Below are 25,840 nucleotides of genomic sequence, written 5' to 3'. Positions count from 1 at the left end.
TCCTTCCTCAATTTGCAGAGCTTTGATTAAAATGGAAAATTACAGCCGGGCACAGTGGCTTGTGCCTGTAATCCCAGCCCTTTGGGAGACTGAGGCTGCCGAATGACTTGAGGTCAGGAGTTCCAGACCAGCCTGGGCAACATGGCAAAACCCCATCTCTACTAAAAATACAAAAAATTAGGCCAGGTGCAGTGGCTCACGCCTGTAATCCCAGCACTTTGGGAGGCCGAGGCAGGCGGATCATGAGGTCAGGAGGTTGAGACCATCCTGGTTAACACAGTGAAACCCCGTCTCTACTAAAAAATACAAAAATTTAGCCAGGCATGGTGGCAGGCACCTGTAGTCCCAGCTACTCGGGAGGCTGAGGCAGGAGAATGGTGTGAACCCGGGAGGCAGAGCTTGCAGTGAGCCAAGATAGCGCCACTGTACTCCAGCCTGGGCGACAGAGCTGTCTCAATAATAATAATAATAAAAATACAAAAAATTAGCTTGGCGTGGTGGTACATGCCTGTAATCCCAGTTACTCAAGATGCTAAGGCATGAGAATCGCTTGAACCTGGAAGGCGGAGGCTGCAGTGAGCCGAGATTGGGCCACTGCACTCCCGCCTGGGTGACAGAGTGAGACTCTGTCTCAAAAATAATTAATTAATTAAAATAAAATAGAAAATTACAAAATTATAGATTAAAATGTGTTTTATTCATGTTTTACAAAGTCTTTATTATCTGGATTGGGGATGCACAACCCACACTTAACCCCAGGTCTTAGGTCCAGAGTGGTGGTGGAGGACTTTAGCCCAGATCCAGTGACAGGACAAGTAAACAATGACACATTGGGGTTTCTGCCCTCAGGTTACAGTATCTCCACATGTAAGTGCTTAGAATATAGTGCAGTGAATAATAAGAATAGAGAAAACTGAGCAAGGGCTCTCCAGTGGCCAAGGATTCTCATTCCTGAGAAGCAAAAATTAGGTGAGGTAACTTGTCAGAGGAAGCAAATTCAGGGCTCACTAGAGAGCACAGAGCATTTGTCCATCAGCAGTTCAGTCATCGCCAGCTCTCCTGGTACCCTAGAACACTTCAGAAACACACACAAGTCAAGTCCCTCGATGGCTATACTAGGCGCCTATGGCTGGAGCCTCCTTGGCACGAGCGCACCATCCGAGGCACAGCTGCACTTCTGCACCCTCATGTTGGGCAGGCTGACCACCTGGGGCCTGGTCCTGCCTCCCTCCTTGATGCTGACGATCATGGGCAGCGAGTCAGTCTCCGAGGCGATGCACTGTTGAGGCCCCAGAAACGGCCACTTGAAGGCCAGGGCCTCCGGGGGCTGCCGGCAGGTGCCCACACACTCATAAGCCAGGAAGCCCGGGGGCTCCAGCACCCAGTTCTCGGCCCACTTCATCCCCTGCAGGTCAATGTACATCTCCTGGCGGCAGCAGCGGGTACCCTCGGTCATTGGTGCTTCAGGGTCACAGTCGCCCTGAGCTCTGTGTGGGCAAAGAGAGCAGGGTCAGCGGTCAGCTGGGAGGGCTGAGGTCAGAGGGCGTCTGGGATGGAGATTTATGATCCACCTCTCAACTTCAAAAAGCTGGATGTTTGTGATATAGGATGGACAGCTAGAAATAACTTGAAAATTAATAACCAATATTTACAGAGGATCTCCTAAGAGTCAGAGGAAGAATTGTATACATTGTCTCATTCATTCCCACAGCATTCTGAAAAGTTGTCCATTTCAAAATAAATGTAATTGCCTGTCTCTTTATTCCGGCTTACCAGTTTGACCCTCAGCACCTACCCATAGTCCCCAAGGTCCAGGGTGTGCAGCTCCAGCTGGGGCTCCCCAAGCCCGGCTGGCGCCCCCTGCGAGGCAAAGCGGACCAGCTTGTGGGCGCCGGACGCCAGCGGGCCCAGATGCTCCCTCTGCACCGACACCTGTAGCAGCAGCGGCTGCCGGGGCCGGCTCAGCTGCTGCCAGAAGTTCACGGCCTCGGTCACGTCGAAGGCCTTCCAGCCGCTCTCGTGGACGGACACCAGCCTGAGACATGACACAGAGACCCAGCGCCGCTTGAGGGCGGGGACTGGGACGGGCCCCGAGGACCCCGCACCGCCCCCCCGCGTCCCCGCCCCCAAGCCGGGCCTAGCAGCGCCCTCCCCCTACCCTGCGCGCCCGCGCGACCCCCACCTGGAGTCGATGAGGGAGGTGCGGTTGGAGCCGTCGTCGCGGACGCGCAGCCACTCGACGGTCACCCGGGCCCAGGCGCTGCGCGGGGACAGCCGCCCGTGCCTGTGCAGCGCGGCCTTGGGGACCGGCTCCTGGAAGAGCCGCAGCACGGCCTGCACCAGCTCGCTGTTGGGCGGCAGCCGCTGCTCCATGCCGAACACCAGCAGGTGCGTGCTGGCCTCCGACGCCAGGAACCTGCCGGCCACCTCTGGGGACAAGAGCAGGGTCAGCAGGGCCTCCCCCGACTCCAGGGGAGCTCTGAGGATGGCAGGGCCACTGAGCTGGCAGCCAGGCTAGGAGACACCGGCCCTGTTCTATCTCTGGGGCAAACCCAGTTTACAAATCTCCCTTGGATCTGGGCCTTGTTTAGTAACAATTTCCATCCAGCAGGCAGGGGCGCCTGTGGGACCCTAGCTAGCAAGTTTGCCTCAGCTGAGATGCTGGGAGCAGAATCCTCACCCAGGTGCCTGGCATTGGGTCTAGCTCTGGGCACTGAGGAGCTAGGGAGGCGAGAGGCTGCAGGAGGATTCAGGCCGGCTGCAGGAGGATTCAGGCCCGCTGCACCCCTGACAGCCAGGTATAACCCAGGTTGTCTACTCAAGTGCAGTATTTTTCAGTTACCCAAACACGCTTCTATTTACAATGACTCATTTTGATGTTCACAATGCTGGAAGATGGGCAAGACATAGTTATACCCCAGTTCCATGTGAGCAAATGGTTGTGAGATGATTTTAAAGCAATATGCTCCAAGTAGAACTCAGACCAGAGTGGCAGTACGAAAACAGACCCCCGGAGTCCTGACTGCATGCACCGCTGCATGCGGAGTCCCCGCCATCCTCACAGGCCCGGCCCCACCTCACTGCCCCTTAGACCGTGGCCCTCACCCAGCCTCCCACAGACCTCTGCAAGGCCAGGAGCCCTTTGACACCACCGGAGTGGGCACCTCTGACCTGCCCCATGGGACCAGGGGCAGCAGGGAAGGAGGGCCTCACCTCGGAAGCTCTGGCTGAACCTCTTTCCGCGGGAGCGGTCCCCGTGGCTGCGCTGCAGCAGGGCCACGTACTGGGCCCTCACGTGGGTGGGGATGACCAGCTCCTCCATGTCGGCCCTGTCCAGGGTGGGCACCTCTCTGAGCTGCAGCTGCCGCAGCAGGCTGCCCAGGAGCTGCTCCCCGGTCAGGGCGGCCCCGGGGCTGGCCAGGGGCAACACCCAGAGTGTCCAGCAGAGCCACAGGGGCTGCATGGTGCTGCCCTGGAGGAGCAGGAGGCAGAGTGGGGCTGTCCCTTGAGAAGGCTGCAGGAGGGTCTCAGGCAGCTGGATGTGCTGAGAGCCAAGCCTGGGCAGCTTTATAGCCTGGGGTGGAGGGAGGAGGTAGGGAGTGGGGAGGGAAGGAGGGAGGGAGGTCACACCCCTGAGACCTCCTGGAAGCTCACAGCCAGACGGGTCCCTGAGCTGGGAGGAGGGGGCTGTCTAGATAGGGCAAGTCTGTCTGGGCTGTGAACAGCTGGCTACAGCTGTCTATACAATGGTCATGAACCCCTAATGTGGGTTGAGGCCTGACCAGTTAAATTAAAAAGCTCATTTCCTAGAGTAGAGGTGGGGCTCTCGTTCTCTGCAAGAGGCTCAGTTCCCCCAGCTGCTGGTAAGTGGACCTAGAGTCTTGTTCCTTGCTGCAACCAAACAACTGACAGGAACCAGAATGGCTCGGGCAACGCCAGGGCTCTCTAAGGACCAATCCAGTCTGCAGGGATGAGCATCCGGGCCCGTGCTCAGAGGGTCCTGGGGCCTCATGAGATCCTGAGCTGGTGGTCCCCAGTTGTGAAACCAGATTTCCCACTGTTCTGGGGGGACCTTCCTAGGCAAGGGAGCCTAGGAGCATTTAGTTCCAACGGGGTTTTGTCCAATAAGGAAGGAGCCTCATCCTCTCCCTCATCCCTGCTGTTCACAGAATTAGAGTTTAGAGTTGAAAGGAATATCCAGGCTACCTTCTCCCCCAATTTTTTTTTCTTTTGAGACAGAGTTTCATTCTTGTTGCCCAGGCTGGAGTACAATGGCACAGTCTCGGCTCACGGCAACCTCTCCCAATTTTTGAGCTGAAAAAAAACCGAGGCTCAGAGGTGTCAACTTCCCGAAGCTCACAAAGTTAATGATCAATGTCCATATAAAGTCAGGTCTTGCAATTCACAAAGTTCTTGGCACACTCAAATTATTTACAGCCTAGTTTTGATCTATGCCCTAAAGGGAGCCAGGTGGTCTCAATCCAGGTGATCAGGTCTAGGCTGGGGCAGGGGGACAATCCCCCAAGACAGAGGACCCCTATCCCGAATGTGGATTTGTGAGCTGGTTGAAGAGTTTTGCTGGGGAAATAAAACATTTGGGTGATCAGCCAGGGGTAGGGCTACCAGATAAAATACAAGGCACTATTTGGGACATAATTATACCAAAAAAATTATTCATTGTCTACCTGACATTCAAATTTCACCAGAGTCCTATATTTTTATTTGCTAGATCTGACAACGAAAAATAAAACAAATGTGGATTGGGAGACTGTTTACAATGGTCTGAAGTGTTGCCAGGAGGGAGGGCAGCCCCACCCTTTGTCATGCAGAAGAAGGAGCCTGGCTTCCCCAACCATCCCCACCTGGGTCTGCCCAGATTGGGCTTGAGATGGTAAAGTGGCCCCAGAACCAGATCTTCTATCTAAGGGAGGAGAGCGGGGCAAGGGAATGAGTGATCCCTACCCTGACTCAGAGCACATTTGGACCTGGCCCTCCGCCCAGAGCTAAGGGCACTGGAGGGCAGTGGTCTGGCCATGCTGGGGAGAGGGGGAGGGGGCCCAGGTAGGAGGGTGGATGAGGAGTGGGGCCCTGTGCCCTCGAACACCCTCCTGCCCCTGGTGGGCCAGGATGTGACCCCAACCAGAGGCCAGGTTGCCAAGTGAGAGCCATGGGAAAACATGGGGGTCAGAGGTCATCCTGGGGCCTCCATGGATGGGGATGAGCTGGACTCAGGCCTGGGCTCTGACGTCAGCAAAGCTAAGAGTCCAGCAGTGGAGTGGCTTCTAAGTCAGAGCCCAGCATCTAGGGTCTCCAGGGTGGCTTTTGCCCCCTTCCTGGGCAGGGGCAGATACTTCTGAGAGTGCTCAGGAAATGCCCCAAGGCCAGTCCAGGTGTCCTGGGCTGCCCCAACCCACACCATCAACCTCCCTGACCCCAGGCCTGGGGGCCCATGTGGCTCCTTGGTGGTTCCAGGCACCCCCTGTGTGGGCACTTCCTGTTCTCCCAAAGTAGCTCAGACTCTGGCATCATCAGGGGTCCTTCCCTGGGGCTCTGTCTGGGCTGAGGAGGGTGGGAAACAAACCAGGAATAGGGACCCGTTTCAGTTCATCCAGCGCCTTTGTGTGGTGGGCACATCTTGCCAGACAGCAACAACTCAAGCATGGCCTGGGAAGGACCCTTTGTCCCTTGGTGATGTTTGTTCAGTGTTCCAAGCTATGGACCCTGGGAACGGCCAACCTGGATGTTTAATTATGTTTAACTATGAAGAAGGTCAGGCCCCTGGCCTGTTACTTGGAACACAGGCTGTACAAGGAACAGAGGTCCATTGTTTTGAGGTAGGTGGAGGCTGCTAAGTAGAGGTTGCTAGATGGAAGTTGCAATGTGAAGGTTTTGGGCTGGGCGTGGTGGCTCACGCCTATAATCCCAGCACTCTGGGAGGCCAAGGTGGGCGGATCACTTGAGGTCAGGAATTGGAGCCTAGCCTGGCCAACATGGCAAAACCTCGACTCTACTAAAAATACAAAAATTACCTGGGCTTGGTGGCGGATGCCTGTAGTCCCAGCTAGTCAGGAGGCTGAGACAGGAGATGCGCTTGAACCCGTGAGGCAGAGGTTGCAGTGAGCCGAGATTGCACCACTGCGCTCCAGCCTGGGTGACAGAGTGAGACCCTGTCTCAAAAAAAGCCAACCAAACAAACAAAAGTTGCAATGTGAAGGTTTCTACGTGACCTGCACACTTTTCACAAATGGCAGCGGTTGCTCCTGTCCAGCCTGCCGCTCCTGGACTTCCCCCTGTGCGTAAGTCCCTTGAATAAAGCTCATGTCTTGCCTGCTGTCTCTGGGTCTTTTCTTTGGTCTCTCCAAGGTGGTGCCCTCCCAGCTTGCCTGCTTGGGGGTCCAGCATGACACCCTTCTTGGCAAGAGTGAGTTCAAACCTTGCTATGCCACTCACATTTACTAGCTGTGTGGCCTCTGGCAGGTTTTCTTTTACTTTTTCAAATTAATTTTTTAATGTTATTCTTTTTTATTTATTTATTTTTTGAGATGGAGTTTCGCTCTTGTTGCCCAGCCTGGAGTGCAATGGTGTGATCTTGGCTTACTGCAACCTCCGCCTCCTGGGTTCAAGCGATTCTCCTGCCTCAGCCTCCCGAGTAGCTGGGATTACAGGCGTCCGCCACCATGCCTGGCTAATTTTTTTGTATTTTTAGTAGAGACGGGGGTTTCACCATGTTGGCCAGTCTGGTCCCAAACTCCTGACCTCAGGTGATCTGCCCACCTCGGCCTCCCAAACTTCTGGGATTGCAAGCATGAGCCACCGCGCCCTGTCATATTTTTAAATTTTTTTTTCTGAGACGGGGGTCTCACTATGTTGGCCAAGTTGGTCTTGAACTCTTGGCTTCAAGCCATTCTCCTGCCTTGGCTTCCCAAAGTGCTAGGATTACAGGTGTGAGCTACCACACCCAGCCACTGGCAGGTTTTCCACATTCTTCAATACAATACGTTTCCACCTATAAAATGGGAATAATGTATTTTTCTTGCATTGTTTGTATTAATTGAGATGTCTACAGAGTGCCTAGCACAGCCTCTTGGTACACACTAGGTGACCAATAAATAGTAGGAGTCTCTTATACTGTTAGTAACTTTTTAAATGTTTAAATGTTTTAAATTGTGTGTTAACATTGTTTCTTTTTTTTCTTTTTTCTTTTCTTTTTTTCTTTTTATTTTGTTTCCTTTTTCTTTTTTGTCCTCTGGTGTTGAAACTGAATTTTTTTGGTTTTTTTTGGTTTTGTTTTGTTTTGTTTTTTGTTTTTTTTCTTGAGATGGAGTCTCGCTCTGTCGCCCAGGCTGGAGTGCAGTGGCACAATCTCGGCTCACTGCAAGCTCCGCCTTCCGGGTTCACGCCATTCTCCTGCCTCAGCCTCCCGAGTAGCTGGGACTACAGGTGCCCACCACCACGCCCGGCTAATTTTTTTGTATTTTTAATAGAGACGGGGTTTCACCATGTTAGCCAGGATGGTCTGGATCTCCTGACCTCGTGATCCGCACGTCTCCCCCTCCCAAAGTGCTGGGATTACAGGCTTGAGCCACCGCGCCCGGCCTTGTTTTTGTTTTTGTTTGTAATTAATACAAATAGCACAACTTTCAAAAGATAGGAAAGGGAATATGGAAGAATGTCAGTCTCTTTTTGTTCCTCATCTGCACATTTTTATTTTATTTTTATTTATTTATTTTTTGAGACAAGGTCTCACTCTGTTGCTCAGCCTGGAGTGCAGTGGTGCCATCTCAGCTCATTGCAGCCTCAACCTCTTGGGCTCAAGGGATCCTCCCGCCTCAGTCTCCCGAGTAACTGGAACCACAGATGTGCACCACCACACCCAGCTGAATTATTATTATTATTATTTTGAGATAGAGTCTCACTGTGTTGCCTAGGCTGGAGTGCAGTGGCAGGATCTCGGCTCACTGCAACCTCCACCTCCCAGGTTCAAGAGATTTTCCTCCTCCAGGGTTCAAGAGATTCTGCTGTCTTAGCCTCCCAAGTAGCTGGGATTACAGGTGCCCACCACCACGCCCGGCTAATTTTTGTATTTTTAGTAGAAATGGGGTTTCACCAGGTTGGCCAGGCTGGCCTCGAACTCCTGACCTCAGATGATCTGCCCATCTCCGCCCCCTCAAAGTGCTGGGATTACAGGCATGAGCCACCGTGCCCAGCCAAAATTTTTTATGCTTTGTAAAGAGGAAGTCTTGCCGTGTTGCCCAGACTGGTCTCGAACTCCTGGGTGCAAGTAATTCTCCTGTCTCAACCTCTGGAGAAGCTGGGAACATAGGTGTGTGCCATCATGCTTAGCTTATATTTCTGTTTTTGAGAACTGTTTGTTCATACCTTGTGTCAATTTTCTACTGAGTTGTTTTTTCTTATTGATATGTAGACACTTTATATATCAGGGACATTAGCCTTTTCTCTGTTATATGCATTGCAAATATTTCTCCCATGTATAATTTGTGTTTTATACTTTGTTTATGCTGTTTTTTTGGTCATACTCTAATGTTTTTCTTGAATTATGTTAAATTCACAGATTAGGAAGCACTGGCATTTTCTCATCTAAGAACACAGTTTGCCTTTCCTCATGGTTTGTCTTATGTCTTACATATAACTTGTTAAAACATCTTATAAATAACTTGTTAAATCAACTCCTGGGTAGTTTGCTTTTCATTTGTATTGAAGATGGAATTTTTTTATACCATCACACTGCTTAAGTGTTGTTTGTGTCATTAAAGACTTGATTTCTTTTTCTTTTTCTTTTTTTGAGACAGAGTCGCTCTGTCACCCAGGCTGGAGTGTAGTGGCATGATCTCTGCTCACTGCCACCTCCACCTCCCAGGTTCAAGTGATTCTCCTGCCTCAGCCTCTGAGTAGCTGGGATTACTGGCACACACCACCACACCTGGCTATTTTTTATTTTTAGTAGAGACAGGTTTTCATGGTCTTGAACTCCTGACCTCAAGTGATCCACCCGCCTAGGCCTCCCAAAGTGCTGGGATTACAGGCATGAGCCACTGTGCCCAGCCTGAAGATTTCAGGCTATGGTACCAATTGGTACATAGAAGTCCTCTTCAAACTTCTTACAAACAATAAGACATTCCAGTAAAGTGAGTTCAAAATTGGTGCATAGAAGACTTTACTGGAACTTCTTATTGTACCTAACAGTTCTTAGTTGATTTCTTGCATTTTCTAGGTACAAAATCTTAATATTTGCTACTAATAATTTAATTCCTCTTTTTCAAAGTTTATTCCTCTGGATTTTTTTTTCTATTGTCTAACTCCATTTAGTAGTTTTTCTAGAACAATATTCAATAAAAGTGATGATAATGGATAGCATTGTTTTGTCCTGGTTTTAATAGGACTCCTTTACTATTTCCCCATTGAGTATGAGCTTTACGGTTGAGCTAAATACATTTTATCATGTTAACGAAGTATCCATAATAGAATTTTTTAAAAATCAAGAACGGGCTGGGCGCGGTGGCTCCCACCTGTAATCCCAGCACTTTGGGAGGCCGAGGTGGGCGCATCACGAGGTCAAGAGCTCGAGACCAGCCTGACGAACGTAGTGAGACCCCGTGTCTACTAAAAATACAAAAATTAACTGGGCGTAGTGGCGCACGCCTGTGATCCCAGCTACTTGGGAGGCTGGGCAGGAGAATTGCTTGAACCCAGGAGGCGGAGGTTGCAGTGAGCCAAGATCGCACCACTGCATTCCAGCCTGGGCGACAGGGCAAGACTCCATCTCAAAAAAAAAAAAAAAAAAATCGAGAACGGGCCAAGCATGGTGGCTCATGCCTTAAATCCTAGCACTTTGAGAGTCCAAGGCAGAAGGATTGCTTGAGGCCAAGAGTTCAAGACCAGCCTGGGCAACATAGCAAGACCCCATCTCTACAAAAACATTTTTAAATTAGGTGTGGTGGTGTGCACTTAGCTACTCAGGAGGCTAAGACAGGAGGATCACTTGAACCCAGGAGTTTAAGGCTGCAGTGAGCTATGATTGTGCCACTGCACTCCAGTCTGGGTGACAGAGTGAGACCCTATTTCTAAATAATAATAATAATACTAATAATACTACTAATAATAATAATGGATGTTGAGTAAAACGAATTTGATGAATATCTGGAGCAGTGAGAACTCTCAGATATCACTGGTGAGAGCGTAAAGTGCTACACCACACTAGAGAACTTGGCAGTATTTACTACAGTTCAAGATACCAGGTAAACTTAAGACCCAATGGCCAGGCACCACGGCTCATGCCTATAATCCCAACACTTTGGGATGCTGAGGTATGAGGATGGCTTCAGGCCAGGAGTTCAAGACCAGCCTGGGCAACATAGCAAGACCTCATCTCTACTATAAAAAAAAATCAGCCAGGCATGGTGGCACACACCTGTAGTACTCCCAGCTACTCGGGAGGCTGAGGTGGCAGGATTGCTTGAGCCCAGGAGTTCGAGGCTGCAATGAGCCATGATTGCACCACTGCAATACAGCAGCCTGGGCAATAGAGCAAGACCCTGTCTCTTAAAAACAAAAAAGGGGCCGGGCACAGTGGCTCACGCCGCTAATCACTGCAATTTGGGAGGCCGAGGTGGGCCAATCACCTGAGGTCAGGAGTCCGTGACCAGCATGGCCAACATGGTGAAAGTCCATCTCTACTAAAATTACAAAAATTAGCTGGGTGTGGCAATGGGCACCTGTAATCCCAGCTACTCGGGAGGCTGAGGCAGAAGAATCACTTGAACCCCCGTGGCAGGGTGGGGCACAGAGGTTGCAGTGAGCCGAGATCACGCCACTGCACTTCCAGCCTGGGCAAGAGAGTGAGACTCCATTTCAAAAAAAAAAAAAGAAAGAAAAAAGGCACAGTCATTTCATTCAGTTGGACAGAAATGCATGCATAAGATTGATGATACAGCAGCATTGTTTATAAGAGTCCAAACTGAAGCAACTCACCAAAAATATCCATCGACACTGTAAAGCACAAATAAAATGTAGTATAGTCTTATGGAATACTTTATGGCAAAGAAAATGAACCGAAACTGTCTACAACATTGGCAAATGTCACAAGCAGAACATTGAACAGAAGCCAGACATGAAAGATGAATACGATTCCATTTGTTTAAAATTCAAAACCATGCAGAAGTAGAGTGTGTAGAGATGGATTTGTTTGCTTTTGTGGGAAGGAAAAAAAGTCATTTGCTAATTAATAGTGATAATTCTGCTCCTCGTTTCTAATATTTACACCTCCGATTTTCTTCTACAGTTACTCATTTTGATTATTTGCAGTCATTGTATACAAACTTTTCAGGAAATACCCTCAGGCATGCAGAGAGCTGGAGGTGGAAATTATAAGAGGACCTGTGTCCCCTATATTCAGGGACCTATCCCACCAACACTCTGCCCTCCTAGCCCCAGGGCCTCATTGGGAAGTCTGTCTGCTGCCTAAGCGACCACAGTCCAGCCCAGCGTTTCAATACCACCCAGTGCTGGCAGCAACAGAAGCAAGTTGTCCCCTGGCAGATGAAGTAGGTGCCACTGGCTTCCCAATCTCCCTAGATCCAGGCCTGCCCTGTGTGTAGGGAGCTGCCCCCAGCTGCCCAGGCTCATGCAGTGAAGTTTGGTTTGTTTGTTCTCTTTGTGGCTTAAGTCATACCTCAGCTCCACCTATCAGTGAACCACTTCCTGTTGGGGAAAACACCTAGACGGTGTTTTGATTCCACCACATCTCTGTGGCAGCATAAACGTGCATACTGCCTTGTGCCATAGCAAAAGTGATTTCATGATTGACGGCTGCTCCTGCCACTCTCTCCACAGCTGACACTTTAGCCTCGACTTCCCTCCTTCCACGCCTCCTGAAAGCTGCTACTTCCCAGCATCTCCATCCAAAAACACCTCCTTTCCCTTTTCAAAGAAAAGTCTTTCCAGGATTGAGAAATGACAAAGAAGGCCGGGTGCAGTGGCTCAAACCTGTAATCCCAGCACTTTGGAAGGCCAAAGTGAGCAGATCACCTGAGGTCAGGAATTCGAGACCAGCCTGGGCAACATGGTAAAACCCTGTCTCTACTAAAAATACAAAAAATCAGCCAGGCGTGGTGGCGGGTGCCTGTAATCCCAGCTTACTTGGGAGGCCGAGATACGAGAATCCCTTGAACCTGGGAGGCAGAGGTTGCAATGAGCCGAGATCGCATCACTACACTCCAACCTGGGCAATAGAGCAAGACCCTGCCTCAAAAAAAAAAAATGTTCAAAAAGGAAAACACTCACATAAACCAGTCCCTGTCCTCAAATCTTGCCTTGAAGAAGGAAATTCTAGAAGCCATTCATCTCCATAAGCTCCTCTTCCGGCCTCCCTTTCTTTTCAATTACTTATGCAAATATTTGTTGATGATTCTGCCCCTTTTCAGTATCCTGAATGAACCTGAAGAGACAGGGGCAACCTCAACAACAGGAAGTACAGGTGCAGTGTGGGGACCTGGGCCAGGCAGGCACTCCGCAAAGGCGAGTTCCAGAGCCCACAGGTGCCCGAGCTACCCTTGCAGTGGCTGGTTCCACAGTCACCTTCAGGAAGCCTGGTTTCTCCCCTCGCTTCACTTACCTCTCCTTTTCTCCTTCGCTGTCCCCCATGCCCTGAGAGGAAGGCATTGTTGACATTTCATAAAGGAGGCCCAGAGCATCTAAGATCCTTGCCCGAGGTCGCAGATTGTTAACGAGAGCACTGTAGGGGGGCAGGGGAGGAGCAATCCTAGCTAGGTGACCTTGGACAAATTCATCATCTGCCAGTGCCTCAGCTTCCTTGACTATGAGATGGGGCATCAATTCTATCTATGCCCCGAGTGCACAGTGAGGATTACATGCGTGCCAGGCAACCACACGGAGCCATCCTGGGCAACAAGGTCCAGCCACCACTGGGGCCTGGCTGCAAAGCGTCCTCTCTCGCCCTCTTTCGGAATCCAGCCGCTCCCGGCTTCACCATCTGACTTGTGGACAGCCTATCAGAGGGAGGGTCAGCGACTTGTCCAGGGCCACACAGCTGGTGAGTGGCACACTGGAGACTGAACTGAGAACTCACTCTTGCCAGGAAGGGGCTGGATGACCTGAAACATGGGTCTTTATTCCTGCCTCGTTCCCCACTGTCCTCCATGGGAGTCTGAGCTACTCAAGGACAAAAGGGAGGGCCCACACAGGGCATGTCTGGAAACCCCAAGGAGCCACATGGGCCCTCAGGCCTGGGGTCAGGGAGGTTGATGGTGTGGGTTGGGGCAGCCCAAGACACCTGGACTGGCCTTGGGGTATTTCCTGAGCACTCTCAGTAGTGTCTGCCCCTGCCCAGGGAGGGGACAAAAGCCACCCTGGAGACCCCAGATGCTGGGCTCTGAATTAGAAGCCACTCCACTCCTGGACTCTTAGCTTTGCTGACCTCAGAGCCTAGGCCTGAGTCCAGCTCATCCCCACCCATGGAGGCCCCAGGATGACCTCTGACCCCTGTGTTTTCCCATGGCCCTCACCTGGCAACCTGGCCTCTGGTTGGAGTCACATCCTGGCCTATCAGGGGCAGGAGGGTGGCTGAGGGCACAGGGTCCCATTCCTCATCTGCCCTCCTACCTGGTCCTCCTCCTCCTCCCTGCATCATGTCCTCAAGTTCAGTCCCAGGGCTGGGCCCTCAGTGGGGGTGGTGAGCTTCCTCTCGTTCTCCCATTTCCTGCCCCCTGCTGCCCTCCAGGACAGCAGATGTGGCTTCAGGATGACTTCACAATTCCTGGCCTTTTGGGCCCTATCTGACCCTGCAGACCAGCCAGATCCCCCACCCCCACCCACCCACAGGCCTAGGAAGCCAGGCTCCTTCCTCTGCATGACAAAGGATGGGGCTGCCCTCCCTCCTGAGGACACAACAGCCCATTGTAAACAGTCTCCCAATCCACATTCGCTTTCTTCTGGCTGATTGCCCAATTATTTTATTTCCCCAGCAAAACTCTTGAACCCATTGGAAATCCACATTCAGGAAAGAGGTCTCTGTTTGCAGAGGGATAATAGGTCTGGGGGCTTTGCCTTCAGTCTGCCCCTACTGATCTCCCTTGCCCTGGCCCACACCCAATCAGTCATGTGAATTAATAGTGTCTTACCCTCTCTCCAACCCCTGGCCAGAAGGGTCCCAGGGTGTGAACTGCGTGTTACAAACAGCCAGAGGTCAAGAAAAGAGCCTGCTTCTCTTTTCTCCTCTATACCAAGTGCCACTTCACATGCCAGTCATTCACAGCTGCCTCCTGGGCTCCCACTGCCAGCCTGGCCTCTCCAATGGGCACCAGAATCATCTACCCGAATGCCCTTCCACTGCCACCTGTTCCCATCTCAGTACACCCAGCCAGGTCTCCAGACCTGGGGCTCATTCTGTTGTTTTTTGTTTTTGTTTTGTTTGGTTTTTGAGACAGAGTTTTGCTCTTGTTGCCCAGGCTGGAGTGCAATGGCATGATCTCAGCTCACTGCAACCTCCATCTCCGGAGTCCAAGAAATCCTCCTGCCTTAGCCTCTCAAGTAGCTGGGATTACAGGCGTGTGCCACCACACCTGGCTAATTTTATATTTTTGGTAGAGGTGGGGTTTCACCATGTTGGTCTGGCTGGTCCCGAACTCCTCACTTCAGGCAATCTACCCACCTCGGCCTCCCAAACTGTTGGGATTACAGGCATGAGCCACTGCACCCAGCCCTGGGGCTTATTGTTGTTGTTGTTATTATTATTATTATTATTATTATTATTATTATTATTATTTGAGACAGAGTCTTGCTCTGTTGCCCAGGCTGGAGTGCAATGGCGAGATATCGGCTCACTGCAACCTCCACCTCCCAGGTTCAAGCGATTCTCCTTCCTCAGCCTCCCGAGTAGCTGGGATGATAGGCGCATGCCACCACTCCTGGCTAATTTTTGTATTTTTAGTAGAGGTGGGGTTTCACCATGTTGGTCAGGCTGGTCTCGAACTCCTGACCTCAGGTGATCCACCGGCCTCGGCCTCCCAAAGTGCTGGGATTACAGGCATGAGCCACTGCACCTGGCCAGGGCTCATTCTTGAATCCTTCCTATCCCACATCCCTCAGAGTCAGTCCCCAGCAGGTGTCTTGGTCTCACTTCCAAAACACATTTTATATCCATTCGTGACCCTCCATCACCTGCCAGGGCAACTGCAACTGCCTCCACCTGCTCCCATTCTCCATCCTCGGAGTCAACAGTGGTCTGTGACAAACTTTAATCAGAAAACATATTCCATTAATCAAAGCTCTCCAAAAATTAACTCAAAATGGATCATACACCTGCATGTAAAACACAAAACTATAAAACACCAAAAAGAGAACATAGTAGAAAACATAGATCATCTTGAGTTAGGCAATGACATTTTTTGACCCATGAAAGGAATAATTGACATAAAGTTGGACTTCATTAAAATGAACCTCTGCTTTGCAAAAGACACTGTCATTCCCTCAGTTATACCTTTCAAGAAGAAAAAGAAATAGACACTGTCAAGAGAATGAGAAAAGCCGCAGTCAGGGAGAAAATATTTGGAAAAGACATATCTGATAAAGAACTGTTATTCAAAATATACAAATAACTCTTTTTTTCTGTGTTTTTTTGTTTGTTTGTTTTTTGAATTTTTGAAGCAGGGTCTTACAGGGTCTTACTCTGTTGCCCAGGCTGGAGTGCAGTGGCACAATCATGGCTCACTGCAGCCTCAACCACCTGAGCTCAAGTGATCCTCCTACCTCAGCCTCCCAAAGTGCTGGGATTACAGGGGTGCACCATTGTGCCCAGCTAATTTTTGTATTTTTTGTAGATGGGGTTCAGGCCCATGTTGAACTCCTGTCTCAGGTGATCCTCCTGCTTTGGCCTCCCAAAGTACTGGGATTACGGGTGTGAGTCACTGTGCCTGGCCTGAAGAACTTGTAAAGCTCAACAATAAGAAAACTAACCACCCAATTAAGAAATGGGCGAAAGACCTGGACAGATACCTCATCAAAGAAGATATACAGATGGCAAGAAAGCATATAAAAAGATGCTAACTGGCCAGGCGCGGTGGCTCATGCCTGTAATCCCAGCACTTTGGTAGGCCGAGGTGGGTGGATCACCTGAGGCCAGGAGTTCGAGAGCAGCCCGGCCAACATGCCAAAACCCCATCTCTACTACAAATACAAAAAATTAGCCAGGTGTGGTGGTAGGCACCTGTAATCCCAGCTACTTGGGAGGCTGAGGCAGGAGAATGGCTTGAACCCAGGAGGCGGAGGCTGTAGTGAGCCGAGATCACGCCATTGCACTCCAGCCTGGGTGACAAGAGCGAAACTCTGTCTCAAAAAAATAAAACAAAACAAAAAACAAAACCAAAAAAAGATGCTAACCATTGGCCGGGCGTGGTGGCTCAAGCCTGTAATCCCAGCACTTCGGGAGGCCAAGGCGGGTGGATCACAAGGTCAGGAGATTGAGACCATCCTGGCTAACACGGTAAAACCCCGTCTCTACTAAAAATACAAAAAAATTAGCCGGATATGGTGGCAGGCGCCTGTAATCCCAGCTACTCGGGAGGCTGAGGCAGGAGAATGGCGTGAACCCAGGAGTGGGAGCTAGCAGCAGTGAGCTGAGATGGCGCCACTGCACTCCCAGCCTGGGTGACAGAGCGAGACTCAGTCTCAAAAAAAAAAAAAAAAAAAAGATGCTAACCATCATATGTCATTAAGGAATATGTCAGTGGGGAACAACAATGAACTATCACTACACAACTATTAGAATGGCCAAAATCCAAAACATGGACAACATCAAACACTGATGAAGTAACAGGCAGAGTAACAGAAACTCTCACTCGTTGCTGGTGGGTATGCAAAATGGCAGTCCCTTTGGAAGATAGTTTGGCAGTTTCTTACAAAACTAACCATACTTTTATCAAATGATCCAGCAATCACGCTCCTTGGTACTTACCAAGTACCATATGAGCTGGAAACTTATGTCCTCACAAGAACCTGCACACAGATGTTGATGGTAGCTTTATTCATAATTGCCAAAACTTGGAAGATGTCCTTCATTGGGTAAATGGGTAAATAAACTGTGGTACATCCAAACAATGAAATATTATTCAATGCTAAAAAAAAAATGAGCTGTCAAGCCATGAAAAGACATGAAGGAATCTTAAATGCATACTACTAAGTGAAAGAAGTCAATCTGAAAAGGCCATATATATATGATTGCAACTATATGATGTTCTGGAAAAGACAAAGCTATGGAGACAGTAAAAAAATGTGTGGTTTCCAGGGGCCAGAGAGGAGGAAGGGATGAACCGGCAGAGCACAGAGAATTTTTAGGGCAGTGAAACTACTCTGTGTGTTACTGTACTGGTAGACACATGCGTTTATACATTTGTTCAAACCATCAAATGTGCGCCAAGAGCCAACCCTAATGTAAACTCTGAACTCTGGGTTATAATCATGTGTCTGTGGCCGGGCGTTGTGGCTCATGCCTGTAATCCCAGCACTTTGGGAGGCCAAGGCGAGTGGATCACCTGAGGTCAGGAGTTTGAGACCAGCCTGGCCAACACAGTGAAACCCCATCTCTACTAAAAATACAAAAATTAGCTGGGTGTGGTGGTGGGCACCCGTAATCTCAACTACTCGGGAGGCTGAGGCAGGAGAATCCCTTGAACCCTGAAGGGCACAGAGGTTGCAGTGAGCCGAGGCTGTGCCACTGCACTCCAGCCTGGTGACAGAGCAAGACTCTGTCTCAAAAAACAAACAAACCAAAAAACAAACAAAATGATGTGTCTGTGTAGGTTTATCAAATTTAACAACTGTACCAGGCTGGTGGGGACATTGATAGTGGGGGAGTTTATACATGTAGGGGGAGAGAGTATATAGGAATTTTTTGTGCTTTCCTCTCAATTTTGCTGTGAACCTAAAACTGCTCTAAAAAATAAAGTCTACTAGAAAAAAAAAACAAACCTCCAGTGACTTCTTATTACACGTTGGATAAAATTCAAATTTCTTCCCATGTCCTTAAAGCCCAGCTGACCTGGGCCAGGTTTGCCTGCTCCACCTCAGGTCCTACCTCTCCTCCTCTCCTCACTTGCTCCCTGAGAACGATGCACACGGGCCTCTTTACTCTCCCCAAACGTGACATGCCAGTTGCACCTCAGGGCCTTTGCACAAGCTGTTCTCTCTACTTGCAAGGGTCTGTGCCCAGATCTTTGTGTGTTAACTTGTTCTTATCATTCAGGATCAGATGTCACCTCCTCAGAAAGGCCTCTCTTATCCATGCATACATATCTACATGTTCCTTCCTGCCTCTACCAATTACTATCTCTCTTTATCATTCTGGTTTATCTTCCTCATAGTACTTAGTACTATCTAAGATTTTCTTCTCCACCTCTTTAACCATCTATTGACTGCCTCCCCGCTGGAGCGTTGCTTCCAGGAGCTCAGAAAATTTGTCTAACCTGTTTCCTGCTATGTCCCTGTGCCTAGAACAATGACCAGCACAATGAGGTATCATGGTAGACACTTCATCAATATTTGTCGAATGAATTAAAAGATGGGCATTCTCACTGTGCAAGCTTGGTGAACTCTGGATTTCAATTCTTTTGTAAAATGAGGTAGATAGACGAGATCATTCCTTTCAGCTCTAAATCACTAGGAGAGAGAAAAGGGGTGCTTGGGACTTCCCTCTGGATTAACCCCCATTGGTGCTAAATGCTGCCAGGCCTCTGCCAAGGAAGGTCTCCCAGGACTGAGAAGGGTAATCAGTTTCCCAACCAGAAGTCAGCTGTCCAGAGCCCTGTGAGCCCCAGGCCCATGCCTGCAGGCCAGATTGTTTCTCAGTCAGCAATCCTTGGTGTGGACTGGGAAGTTTCTGTGCCATCCAAGGCTCAGCTCTGGCAAGGAACAGGATTCAGAGTCCACACAGAACACCAGTTGGTTCTCCCCTCTTGGGCTGACCAGCATCTGCCGGCTGTGTGTTAATAAGAAATGGGCTCCACTCCATCTCCTTCTCTGGAAATAAGCTTTTATTTATTTATTTATTTATTTATTTATTTATTTATTTATTCATTTATTTAGAGATGGAGTCTTGCTCTGTTGACCAGGCTGGAGTGCAGTGGTGCAATCTGGGCTCACTGCAACATCCGCCTCCTGTGTTCAAGGGATTCTCCTGCCTCAGCCTCCCGAGTACCTGGGACTACAAGCGCCCACCACCATGCCCAGCTAATTTTTGTATTTTTAGTAGAGACGGGGTTTCACCATGTTGGCCAGGCTGGTCTTGAACTCCTGGCCTCAAGTGATCCAACCGCCTCAGCCCTGTAAAGTGCTAGGATTACAGGTGTGAGCCACCGCGCCTGGCTAGCTTTTAAGGGTCGGTTTCCCTAGACCCAGGGTGGAGGGCTCTGGCCACCCAGGAATTCCCAGAGCATCTTCCGAGAGGAAGGCACCTAGTGCATTGTTCATGGACCTTCCTGTGAGGGGGCAGCACCAGTGGCCTGTCCTCCTCAGCCCAGTGACAGCAGGTCCTTGCTGAAACCAGCCCATGCTCCCAGCTCCAGGGAGCTCCCAGCGAGTCCAGATGTTGGGAGGTTGGGGAGGAGCACAGCTTGCAGTGTCAGACCAGGGAGACCCCTGGGGTGGAGTCTGGAGACCTGGATTTGGCAGGGCTCTGTCACCGACTCATAACCAGGACATTCTGCACCTTGGGTCTGAGGAACAGAGATCCTACAATTTCAAAAACAGTAAATGTCTCCAACCTTTCAGAGCAAGAAAGCTGCACAGTGTAACTGAGAAGGGAGGTGGATCAAGCTATTTGGGGGAAGCTAGGAAGAGGGTCCTTCCTCGCCCTGAGTCAAGGCCCATCCTTCTGGTCCCAGGGCCAGACCTTGCACTTGCCTGGACCCATGGCATAGATCAGGCAGGGTGGAGGGGGCACCATTCATTGAGGCAGTGAAGGGAGGACAGGCAGGTGCGGGAGTGGGGAGTGGAAAGAAGATTGGACAGGGACAGTCTGAAGAACTGATGGGAAGTCCAGGGGCCACATCCAGGACTCTGCAGAAGGTCAGATGCGGGGTCTTTGGCAGGAGGTAAGAGAGCAGGGAGAGTAGATGGCCAGGCACAGCTACAGAGGTACAAGAGCAGAGATGATACTGAGGGGAGCACAGAGGAAAAACTCTGGGAAATAACTAGTGGCTAGAGGTTTGGGGAGAGAAGGGGAAAGCCAGAGGGGACAGAAAAGAACTGAGAGAGGCAGGAAGAGACCCTCCCCACCCCACCCCTGGACAGCCACAGACTGGCGCTAGAATCAGGGACAGGGAGGTAAGGAGGATATTTTTATGCCATTACAGAAAAAGATGAAAGCTCAGAAATTGAAGAGAGGTCGGAAAACCTGCAAAGCCACGCATGTGGGATGAGGACTGCTCAGAGATCAGAGAGGCTTGGTGCTGGAAGGGACCTGAGAGGAAGCTTTGGTCCAACCGCTCATTTCACAGAGAGAGAAACTGGGGCCTGCGGAGGTCACCCCACTGTAGATGGTGAGCCAGCCTGGAGTCAAGCATCTATAGGTTAGAGGATCTAACCATATCTCCAAGGTCCAGGCCTCATGGTGCCCCTGGAGCCCCTTGTTCTCCTTTGGGAGAACAAAAATCAAATTAAAAAGCTGATTATTTTCTGGCTCAGCCTGAGAGGCTCTGCTACCTTGGTTCTGTAATTAAAAATGAAATAATACATAAAGCGAAGGAGAGAGCTGGTCCCCAGGGCTGCCGTGGGACCAGCCCTCATTTTCCCACATAAGGCTTCAGCTTCCTGCCCTGGGTCTCGAAAAGCAGACGGTGATATGGGGGACAGGTTGAAGGCTGGCCACGTCAACTTTCAGGCCAGGAAAGCCCCACCTCAGATCAAAGCCGAGGCTGCTGTGCCCCTGGGAGGGAGCATTATGTGAGCCTGTTTGTGGGTCAGCATTGACAGGGCAGGCCCCGGGAGGCCTGTGTGACTTGAGCATGAGCTGAGGGAGCCTGCAAGGGGATTGGACATGGCACAGGGCAGTGAGCTGTGTGGCCTTGGGCAGCCCATGACCCTCGCTGGACAACGGGGAATTTGACCTGCACCACGTTCGTGTCCCTCCAGGGTCTCTGGATCTAGACTAGGGCTGTTTCCGCTAATTAGGAATCATCTCGGGTGTGTGTTTTATTTCCACTTTCCATGTTTACTGTTGGTGTTTCCATAAGAAGTTTCCAAGATGTGTTAGTTTGGTGTCAAATAAAACAGAAGCATCCTATGGTGTGTGTGTGTGTGTGTGTGTGTGTGTGCATGTGTGTGTGCGCGCATGCGTGTGGGAGCATGTGTGGGTGTGTCCATGTGTAAGTGTGAGGCTGTGACTGTGGCAGTGTGTATGATCCCTTCCCGGACCACGAGCTGACTGAGGGCAGCACCGAGGCCAAGGCTGGCTCTGTGGCTGCCCCATGCCCACGGAGTAGGCTCCTGAGGGTCCTGTGACATGGTTTTGGATTTTGTTAATGAAAGATGCTGGTCTCTGGGAAGGTTTGATCCTCCTGCTTGGTACCTGGAAGCCCCCAGAATGTGTCCAACAACAGAGTTCAGCCTTTTCCTATCTTACAGCCCAAGGTCCTTTGGCCACCAGATGGGAGCTGCCACAGGCCGATTCCAGACAGGCGGCAAGGAGAAGGAAAAGAACAAAGCTGGCCCCTTCAGAGGTGGGCAAGATGAGGAGTGCTCACAGTGGTTCACAGTGGGGGTTGAACTGGGGCTCTGGGTCCCGTGGCCAGGGGTTCAGGGGTGGTCGTGACCGCCTTTGTTCCAGGGGTGGCCTGGGCCTGAAGCAGACCCTGTGTGAGGAGTGGGAGGGCTCCCTGAGGAAACGGCTCCCCTGCAGCCTGGATTTCCAGCTGCTCAGCCCAGCAGGGAAGGGGTCAGTGCGGCCTGAGCCCTGCACACCACAGCTCTGGGGAGCGGCCTGTATTCTCCATGATGAAGACACCACAGCCCTGGCTGGGGATGACCAGCGGGGCCTCCACAGCCACACTGACCTTCGTCTGAAGTAGGTCTGCCTGACGGGTGCATTTGCCATGCAGCCTCATTCTTCTCCTGAGCATCCTCCTATCCAGGGGTCTGGGTTCAGGAACGTGGCCCTCCTCACCCTGCCCCTCTCACCCAGGCCAGCTGGAGCCTCCACTCCACCCTTGTGCTGAAATCCTCCCCCTGCTTCCCCAGGCCCTCTGTCTCCTTCTTCTCCCTCATCCCTTGACTCTTCATGATCTCCAGGCTGCTTGTCATGGGCTGAATTGTGGACCCCCAAAATTCATATGCTTAAATTCTAACCCTCAGTACCTCCGAATGTGTCTATTTGGACATAGGACCTTTAAAGAGAAAATTAAGTTAGATGAGGTCACTAGGATGGACTCTAATCCAGTATGACTGGTGTCCCTGGTCTTGAACTTCTAGCCTCCAGAACTGTGAGAAAATAAATTTCTTTTTCTTTTATTTTTTGTAGAGATGGGGTCTTGCTGTATTGCCCTGGCTGGTCTCAAACTCCTGGCCTCAAACAATCCTCCCACCTTGGCCTCCCTCCCAAAGCACTGGGATTACAGGCATAAGCCACCATACCTGGCTTTCTTTGGTAGAGACAGGGGTCTCACCATGTTGCCCAGGCTTGTCTAGAACTCCTGGCCTCAAACAATTCTCCTACCTCAGCCTCCGGAGTAGCTGGGATTACAGGCATGAGCCACCACCGTGCCCAGGTTGACAAACACATTTCTGTTGCTTAAGCGACCCAGGCTTGGTCATTACAGTTTTGCTGTAGCAGCCCAGGAATGTGATGTGCCACTCTGCCTACACTGATGTGGACTCAGCTCCAAGTCCACAGTCACGGTGCCAGGTTGCAAACCCACATCTGTGCCTCCAGATTCTTCTGAGGCCCTGCCTCTGTCCCTATGGTCTGAAAATGGGGGGCCCACCTCCCCTTAAAGAGGAACTCCCGATGGCAATGGGGTTCAGTGCAGGCTCCAGCCATGCTGCTCATCTCATCTCGGCCCTGGGCAACCCCAGTGAGCCTCATTTTTCTCATTTGTGAAAATGGGCGTCGGATAGAAACACGCACTGGATAGGGTTGTTTGTGGGGACTGGGGAAGGTTGGGGAAGTCCAGCTCCAGCTTTGACCTGTATCTGGCACTCCATGAACGCAGCTTTTATTTTTATTATTCCTCTCAAACCTATCCCCTTCCAGGATTTTCCAGGTCAGTTAATGGTGTCACCAAGCAGAAGCCTTGGCCTGGCTTCCACACCTGCTTCTCTCTCACCTGCCCTCATCTCATGGCTCAACAATCCCCATTAAATACCTGCTAAACAATAGCCATTGTGCTCTGCACTGAGCAAACAGCAGGAACCCTGTAGACGGCGGAGGTTTCAGCTTATCTGTGCATTAAACAAATTGAATTTTAAACAAGCAATTGATATTAGGGGGATACACCGGGGGAAGCCAAGGCTCTTTAAGCCTTGTGGATTACCCTCTTCAACTGGCTTCCCTCATCTTTTATACCCAAATGGCTGCAAGACTCAAGGCACCGTTTTCCAACATTTCTGGAGTTTTCTTTCTTAAGCAAAAATTAGGGCTGATCCCTCCCTACTTAAAAACCTCTTAGGCTGGGCATGGTGGCTTATGCCTGTAATCCCGCCACTTTGGGAAGCCGAGGCAGGCGGATCATCTGAGGTCAGGAGTTTGAGACCAGCCTGGCTAACATGGTGAAACCCCGTTTCTACTAAAAATACAAAAATTAGCCAGGCGTGGTAGCACACACCTGTGGTCCCAGCTACTCAGGAGGCTGAGGCAGGAGAATCACTTGAACCCAGGAAGCAGAGGTTGCAGTGAGCTGAGATCGCGCCACTACACAGAGCAAGACTTTCTCAAACAAAACAGAACAAATCAACCTCTTGCTGCCTCAGCTGCCTTCCACTGTGCCAAGTCCAGCATCTTCATTGTTCAGACTCACCTGTTGTCCAGTCACACACACACCCAGCACACACTCACCCAGCACACACTCACTCTTCACTCCATCATATGAAGGACTTTACCAACACTGGGCACTGGTTCCCGCCACCCTACCTGGGCACAAGCAGTGCCCATCACCCAGGGTGCCACTCCTCAGCACCCTGGTCCTTTAACACTTCTTCAGCTGGAAAACTCCCCTTATCTTTTCTAACCCATGTCCAACCTGACATTCTCTGCCAAGTCTTCCTGAACACCTCCTCCCTTCTCCCAGTGCTCCTCACTGCCACCATTTATTATCTTGTCATATGGAATTTGCAATCACTTCTTTGTATCCTGATTTCCTCCACCAGACCAGGAACTCCAGTGGGGAATAAAGTGATCAGGTCGGATTGTATGCGTAGCGCCCGGTCTGGCCCACAGTAGACACTCAGTAGGTGAGGACTGAAATAAATGAATGAATGTGTGCATGCATGCAGGGCGGGTTGAGGCAGGTGCTTTTTGCACCTCACCCCACTGAATTTTTACACAGCAGAGGAAGTTCAAGTTTACAGGAAGGCCAGCTTCTCTCTCTATCCTCCCCACCAGCCTTACCTCCACAATGCCCTGAGGCTTCTCTTTGCCTGGAACTCCATTTCCCAGGGCTGGCCCTGAATGTGTCGGGATAGTGACACCCTAACATAGGGGGTCCTGGTCCATGAATAATTTGCATTTTATGTGCCCATGATCTAAATAAATATATATTGACTGCTAATTACAGTGTTTCCTCTTCACCTTCTTTCTGGTCTATCTCTTTGGACACGTAGGAATGTTGGCTGCAGGCCACAACCAGCTCAATTCAATTTAACAAGGATTCATCAAGCTCCACAGGCAGTGGCCCCACACCCAGCTGAGGGTCAGCATCTCCAGTGGAACCTACAGAGATTCTGATTCCAAGCTTTGGGGTGGGAGATGAGGGTCTGTCACATTCAGAGAGGCAGAAAAGACAAGGAGAAGGCATTTCTGGTGGAGAAAATGAGGTGACTAGGAACAGTGGGTTGTACAGTTAAGCACAGGTCTGGTTTTCAGATAGAAAAAGCATTTTGAGGAGTAAGGGTAATAAGGCTGGAAGCAGAACTCAATAAATGCTAGTTTCCTCTCTATTTCCCTTAATTTAAAAAGGCAGATGATCAATTAGGTTTGGGAACCAGGTCTGGAGCCAGCGGTGCCCTGGGGAACAAGGACCCTGAACCCTCCCAGGGTGGAGCCTGACCCACTTCCGGTGCTGGGTCCTGTCTTTCCAGTTAACCTCTCCAGGCCTCAGTTTCCCTAACAGTTATAATCAACACAACAGCAACCTCTGGTTATTAGCGCTGTCTTGCCAGACACCAAGCCCAGCCTTTATCTCATTGAATCCTCATCTCAGCCCATGAGGTGGGGATCTTTCTCACCCTCACTTGACAGATAAGTTCTTGGAGGTTGAATAACTCACCCAAGGTCACCTGTCGTTAAAGTGACTGACTCTCTAGGCCTCGTCTTGAGCAAGATGGGTGTATATCGATTCAGATGGCCCACGTCAGGCTGGACACGCGGGCCCCTGGTGAGGCCTGAGTCCCTGGCCGGGGAGCTCCGCTAAGCTGCCCGACCTCCCGTGTGCAGAGGGCGCTGCTGGGGCCACAGGCGAGGCTGCGTGGGGAAGCGGAGCGTGGATTCCAGCGCTTTCCCCTAGATCCAACTCTGAGCTGCTTTGCTATGTGAACTCACGAAATGACCTGCCACAACTAGCAGGTGGGCACCCAGCCGGGGCGGGGGTTTGCATCCGGTTTC

At 50.6% G+C, this 25,840-nt stretch overlaps 1 protein-coding gene across 3 annotated transcripts; it reads right to left on the bottom strand.

Moving 5' to 3' along the window:
- Window positions 1–675: 675 nt before the first annotated feature.
- On the bottom strand, window positions 676–25,840 carry LEFTY1 (left-right determination factor 1). Of its 3 annotated transcripts, XM_054674617.2 has the most exons (6): window positions 13,639–13,737; window positions 12,632–12,751; window positions 3,214–4,578; window positions 2,183–2,429; window positions 1,796–2,035; window positions 676–1,487 (listed from the first exon to the last, which is right to left on the bottom strand). In XM_054674617.2, the coding sequence occupies exons 3-6, from the start codon at window positions 3,461–3,463 to the stop codon at window positions 1,124–1,126; spliced, it is 1,101 nt and encodes a 366-aa protein (XP_054530592.1). In that variant the 5' UTR covers window positions 3,464–4,578; window positions 12,632–12,751; window positions 13,639–13,737; the 3' UTR covers window positions 676–1,123. The 3 variants fall into 3 exon arrangements, with proteins under 3 accessions (XP_054530592.1, XP_063647485.1, XP_001138066.2); XM_063791415.1 differs by lacking the exons at window positions 12,632–12,751; window positions 13,639–13,737 and adding an exon at window positions 25,506–25,840 and having other exon boundaries at window positions 3,214–3,574; XM_001138066.6 differs by lacking the exon at window positions 12,632–12,751 and having other exon boundaries at window positions 13,639–13,774.

This window comes from Pan troglodytes, chromosome 1 (genome assembly GCF_028858775.2).
Source record: "Pan troglodytes isolate AG18354 chromosome 1, NHGRI_mPanTro3-v2.0_pri, whole genome shotgun sequence".
NCBI lineage: Eukaryota > Metazoa > Chordata > Mammalia > Primates > Hominidae > Pan > Pan troglodytes.
This window is presented reverse-complemented; position numbering and strand designations above follow the sequence as displayed.